Genomic DNA, 6,179 nt, shown 5'->3' with positions numbered 1-6,179 from the left:
CACCATGTTTGCCACAAGTACATTCAGCATCTTTCTTCTTGTGCTCCCAGAAAGGCAGTTTGTTTTCTTGTACAGTATTCTTTAAAGATCTGCTCCCCACCTGGCTTGGAATAAAGGGCTGACTTGACAGTCTGAACTGAATAGTAACAATACAACAATAACAAGTAGCTTCCGGATAGCTCAACAATCAAGCTGAGAAAAGTACTTAAACTCCATTACCAACTGTGAAAATGAAGCCATTTTTAATTTTGATTTTGAGTTTCATATCTGAACCAATACCAGCATTTGTTTAATTTAATTTAATTTTGTTTAGTATTTTGTAATGTTCAGGATATCAGCTCCTGAAAAACCCAACCCTACATAGTATCTTTTTTTAAACAAAAACATAAGTATGCTGCTGTTTCTCATGCCTAGTTTTGTTTTTGCCAGCACAAAACATTGACAATTTAAAGTCTGACTTAGGTACTGTATATAGAACCTATGAATATACCACTTAGCACTCTCAAAAAAATTCCAACATATGGTACAATGTCTCCCCAACCCTCTGAATTAAAGGCTACTGACATTTTTTCCAAACTACCCTCAGCACTAAGACCTGGATTTTTAAAAGTCTCTCTCTCCGGCTTCTTTTGCATTGCCTTCATTGCACACCAGGGATAGGACATCTCTCCTACTTCCTTATTCTTCTTACATTTACACAAACCTGAAGTATACTTACATCTTCTGCGATCCGGCAGTCATGAGGTCATTCAAACAGTTTCTTCTTCCGTGCTTTGATACTCGAGAATCACAGTAGAGTATATTTCAGTCGAATAAATATGACAACAAGTCAGAGAGAACACCGCGGCGAAGTAAATCTTGTGTTTTGCGTAGTGTTGTACAACAGTAGCCCGACCGCTTCCAATGGTGGCTACCACGGTACCTAAGTCTCGAAGAAAAAAAAATATATGCGTGTAAAAAATTAATACAATTAGACCAGTAGGTATATTTGCCAATCTACCAGGGGGAAAAAACTCACAAAGCCTTTTTTTTCCCCCGCACTCATCCTGTCACACGCAGTTACAAGGTAACTTGTTTTCAAAAGATTACAATGTGTGAAGTACTTACCAAAACAGTGTGATAAATGCAGAAATCCAAATGTCAAAAGTGTCGTTGACTTGACCACGATGCTGCACATGTAGACATATGAACAGTATGTCGATGGCTGTCATGGCCGCCAGTCATACTTCAAGTGTACACGTGCAGAAGGCACCTGTATGTGGGCCTGTAATATTGATTTTTGACCCAACACAAACATTACAGGCATAGAACCCAGTAAATCTTTAATTTGAACCAAAAATTGGGTTACTTTGATAAGAAATACCCCAGAATTTTGACCCAACAGTAAGCATCCCAAAATTGAGTTAATGAAATAACCCAACTGTTTTTAGAGTGCATGATTGTCTATAGTTTTCTGGGGGCAAATGTTATGCATGAATTTGAGCAGTTAGCTAAGTCTTAATGGAGAGTCACTCTAGGTTGCTCCATGTGAATGTTACTGTAGCTGTTGTTATAGAATGAATATACGGATTAGTGTTGATTTTAAGAGCACTGTTCCATATGGGTAGCTTGCAAATTAACATCCTATGCAAATAAAATATTTAAATATTTTTTTACACATTGAGAATTTATCATCATAATGATGACATTATGTGAGCTGTCCTAAATTGCTTTAATCAAAGCATTTTGAATCAATGCTTACAAAGATTGTGTGATGTCACTGAGCATTTATGTCTCCACTGTATTAGTATGCGTTATACTGAACCATGTTCGAGTTCAGTGTTTGGCCAATAATTAAAAGTGGATGTTTTTAAAATGACAGAATTCGGAAACCCGCACCAAATTACCTCTGACTGCAAAGTCTGAAGATAGAGCAATAGAGCAGTCTGCTGAGCTCAAGGTACACGTATGGGACCGTACATCACGGCTGGGCAGACAAGGGCTGCATTTGACTTAAAATGTGTGAATTTCTCCTAGTCAAAATATGGATGGAAAATATGGAAAATGGCTTCTTTTAATACTGAAATCTTAATATTCCCTCAAATTTTTCAATTGTATCATTCATACTGAATGTAATTCATAATTTTATGTTTTTAAACATAGGTAGCACAGTGAACGGAGTGGTTAGCACATCAGTATCACAGGTCTGAGGTCAGGGTTCAAATTGGGCTCTGGCCTTCCTTTTTTTTCATTTTTAATTCTCCCATGCTTGTGGGGGGCTTCTCAGAGTATTGCGGATGTCTCCCATATTCCCCAAAACATGTTTCTGAGGTTAGTTAAAGACTGAATTGTCTGTTCTATTGAGCTACCTATACATATCCTATTATACAGAACACATTTATCATCACCAAAGCTGAGAAATTGTGTTCCTGCTGATGATGAGCAGTAAACAAAACATTAATGAACAATAAATTATCGGCAGTCTATATGGTTTTCCATCAATACATCTATTTTGCATTTCACTTCAACATAGCCCCTAAGATGCCACATGATCGGCAAAGCAATACTTTCATGATATTGGGGTCCAACAAGTCAAATTGACTTGGCCTATCAGAGAATCCAATCTGGCATTAACTACAAATTGCAATAAAAGTAACTTGTTGTTGCGAATTTTGTCCAAGGTTGGGCGCACTAGCAACCACTTGAATGACATTCTGAAATTGGCTGTTATTCAGCATTTGAAGCCTGATCTTGATTAGCTTATGAAGGCTAAAATATTCCATATTTCAGGAGAAAGGAAGCCAAAAATGCTTGTTCAGTGAAAAAGAACGCTGCTTTAGAAATCTTTTGAATATACTGAAATACTTTGAAGAATTGCACTGCCACACTTGTATGTATTGATGTATTTACAAGGCAATGGGACAACCGTGCCGTTTTTCTGAAAAGTTCCCACTTTTGTTTGTGTAGTGTGATAAGTCAGTTGAAGTTGTGTGTGTATATATATATATATATATATATATATATATATATATATATATATATATATATACACAGTACTCGGCCACTTGAGATAAAATTTGGGTGAACTAAATAGAGTATCAGTCTTATTTGGTGTTTTACTATCTTAATGAGTGAAGTATTTGATTCTTCTTAGAAAAAAATGGACGGCCAAGGAGACGGAGATCACAACGGTCCAAATCGTAAGTGGATGAAATGTGCTTTCAAAAGCGTTTTTGTCTCAGCTTCAGTATTTTTGGTGGTTCTGGTGTTCCGGGGCAGGCCCCGGCTCCAGACGCATAGCAAGTGGCAAAGCTAAGATGGACGGATGCATGGTCGAATCATTTCCAAGTCTTAATTATCTTGCAGGCTACCGTACCTCCATACCAGTAGGAGATCTACCACCAACAGATGATAGTGATGATGATGTTGATGATGATGATGATGATGATGATAATGATGACCATGACGATGTTGGTGATGAGGAAGACATGGATTCTGTTTTCCTCATGCATTTGTTTGTCAATCATTACATGAGATTCTTTGTGCATCCGCAAGCGTCACTGCAACAAGCTAACGCTGACAATGAAAACATTGCACATGATATCAAGATTGAAAAGAGTAACGCTGATGATCTCGTTGACCGTGAAGATGAGTTGGTCGTCGAAGTCGGGCCCGAGGCCGAGTTGGGTGTCAACCAGCCAGTGGAGGAGGAAGAGGACCCCCAGCCGGGACCGTCGAGGAACAGATCTCGAGATGACGAGGACGAGGAAGACGAAATAAGGAGCAGCAGCAGATATTTCCGCTGGTGGCACGAATTTGATAACAGTTCAGACGGCAGCACTGACTTAGATAACGACGAACAGGACCCCGTGCCCGGTGGAGCTAGGAAAAGGTCACGGGATGACTTGGACGGGAATTTAAGACTGCAGGGCGATCTGTCCCTTATGACTCTGAGCGGGCATCACGCTCACAGCTCCAAGAATCCAGCGAACGAGGAACGAGGAGCTGCCAATGTAGGCGACTTTCATTTCGGTGCACAAGAGACTATGGAAGACATGCAGTCCAGAGAAAACTATGACAAGGAAAATAAGAGTGGCAAGAAGCGGTTTAAGAGATGAGAGAATTGGGTTGTAAAATGTACTTGCACTTCATTTCAGACACTTTTTATTGAGACAGGATTGGTTTGTTAATTTGTTTTTCAATTCATTTCAGAGTCCTGTCATTGAGACAGAACTGATTTTAGTGGAGCAAATAAGTGAAAGAATCATTTTAATGGTGATACATGCATGAAATTTGGTACATACACTCTTCAAATCCTACTCTTTTAAAAATAAATACAGCTGGCCATTCAAAATTCCAAGATGAGAAATCAACTAAATCTAAGATGTCCGTCCAAATTTTGTATTTTTGTTTATAAGTCAAAAGGTATTGTTTTTAAGCCCCATAAATGTACTAAAGTTGAATAGAAAGTTGTGTATTGAGAATATTTTGGTACCAAGTACATACCGCACAAAGGTTAAACCATTACAGCCTTAGGAGCAAAAAAAAGTCATAATTTAGAAAAAAAATATATATTTTTTTACATATACTATACATAGATTAAAGTAATAGAAATGTGGCTATTGTGGATATGGTACAAAAAGCTATTAAGATACAGCATGTCCATACCACTAAAACAAAAAAAATTGGGTGTATCATGATTTGGAAAATACTGATTTTATGCTACACAAACATTGAAACTGGATGTAAGCTTTGGTACTGTGAACATTTTGGTCTGCATCTATTGTTAGTTTTGTAGCTGGCATGCAAAATGCGCTGAGTCAGTTATTAAATGTATTTTCACTTCATTTTGGAGTCACTTTTTTTTAAGAGAATTGGTTAAAGGTACTATTACCATGCTTCACCTTTTCTCAAATGGGTTTTGACTGGGAAACATTTGGGTCAAAGCTGGTGCATTCTAATGTGCAGTGAAAGATTCAGGCGGCTTATGATTTCACTGTTTACATTCTCACATTTCTAGATTAAAGGCAAATAAGAAAAATACAATAGAGCATGCAAAAATATTCGTAAAATTGAACATTTGAAAAGACTCAGTACTATAATAAATTATTCTAAAATTTTTCTGAAATGTCATGTATTGTGCGATGTGTTTGGTGATCCACAGTCTGCTAACGTGTCTTGATTAGTTACTCTGAATACGATTCAAGAAACTCCAAGTCCACTGGCTCACAGTTAAGTGAGAGGATGAGCTTCATTCAGAAAAGCCATTGCCCTATGTTATAGTAGAGATTTACCACCATCTTGTGGCAACTACAGTCAATTAACTACAGTCAATTATAAACCTTTTTGAGAAGGGAAATAGTTTACTCTCACATTTTGTTATTGGCATCAGGGCTTGGTCCCTATTGCTTGCCAACTTTAGATGGACAGTTACAGTTCATGCGCCTTATTTTGAGTAGCTAGTCGGTGCCAGGTGATTGTTCTTATTTCAATTTACATGCATTGCCTTTGATGTCAACATTGCCTTGTGGCTGCCAGGCACATTGCTAACTAGCCAAACAGCTGATTCAAGTGCGTAAAAACTTTTTTTAAAAGCATAACCTGTTTCGATTGAAGGGTCGCGGGTGTGCTGGAGCCTATCCCAGCTGTCTTCGGGGAATAGGCAGGGTACACCCTGAATTGGTTGCCAGACAATCGCACACAGACAAACAAACATCCACACTCACACCTAGGGGCAAGTTTAGAGTGTCCAATCAACTTACCATGCATGTTTTTTGGAATTGTGGGAGGAAACCGGAGTACCTGGAGAAAACCCACACAGGCACGGGGAAAACATGCTAACTCCACACAGGGAGGCCAAAGCCGGGATCGAACCCACGACCTCTGAACTGTGAGGCGGACGTGCTAACCAGTTGACCAGCGTGCCGCCCTGCCCCTTTTCATAGTTTACCAAATGTTAAAGCTGGGTCTAATTAGCATTCTGTAGTATTTGTCTCTACTGACTGAAAGGTCACCAACGTTGTCTGACAATGAAACTTAGCAGTGTGGTCAAGGAGTGCCACTGACTTATTCCTGTGACGCCTCTATAATAAACACAAGAATGGCATCAGTATATCCATGTCTGGGAACAATCGGGTAAAGCTTAAGATTGGACAACACGTTTTGTGGTGACCACCCAAAAATTGGCTCGTTCCAAACAT

General features: G+C 38.8%; 1 protein-coding gene across 2 annotated transcripts; it reads left to right on the top strand.

Annotated features, from left to right (window-relative positions):
• Positions 1–1,808: 1,808 nt before the first annotated feature.
• Positions 1,809–4,745, top strand: LOC147150182 (uncharacterized). Of its 2 annotated transcripts, none has more exons than XM_086026073.1 (3): positions 1,809–1,939; positions 3,134–3,179; positions 3,346–4,745. In XM_086026073.1, the coding sequence occupies exons 2-3, from the start codon at positions 3,140–3,142 to the stop codon at positions 4,095–4,097; spliced, it is 792 nt and encodes a 263-aa protein (XP_085882199.1). In that variant the 5' UTR covers positions 1,809–1,939; positions 3,134–3,139; the 3' UTR covers positions 4,098–4,745. The 2 variants fall into 2 exon arrangements, with proteins under 2 accessions (XP_085882199.1, XP_085882198.1); XM_086026072.1 differs by having other exon boundaries at positions 3,259–4,745.
• The last annotated feature ends 1,434 nt before the right edge of the window (positions 4,746–6,179 follow it).

The sequence above is a fragment of the Filicampus tigris genome, chromosome 3 (genome assembly GCF_054856515.1).
Source record: "Filicampus tigris isolate MCC_2025a chromosome 3, RoL_Ftig_1.0, whole genome shotgun sequence".
Taxonomy (NCBI): Eukaryota; Metazoa; Chordata; class Actinopteri; order Syngnathiformes; family Syngnathidae; genus Filicampus; species Filicampus tigris.
The sequence above is the reverse complement of the archived record's forward strand: the minus strand, read 5'-3'. Positions and strand labels throughout refer to the sequence as shown.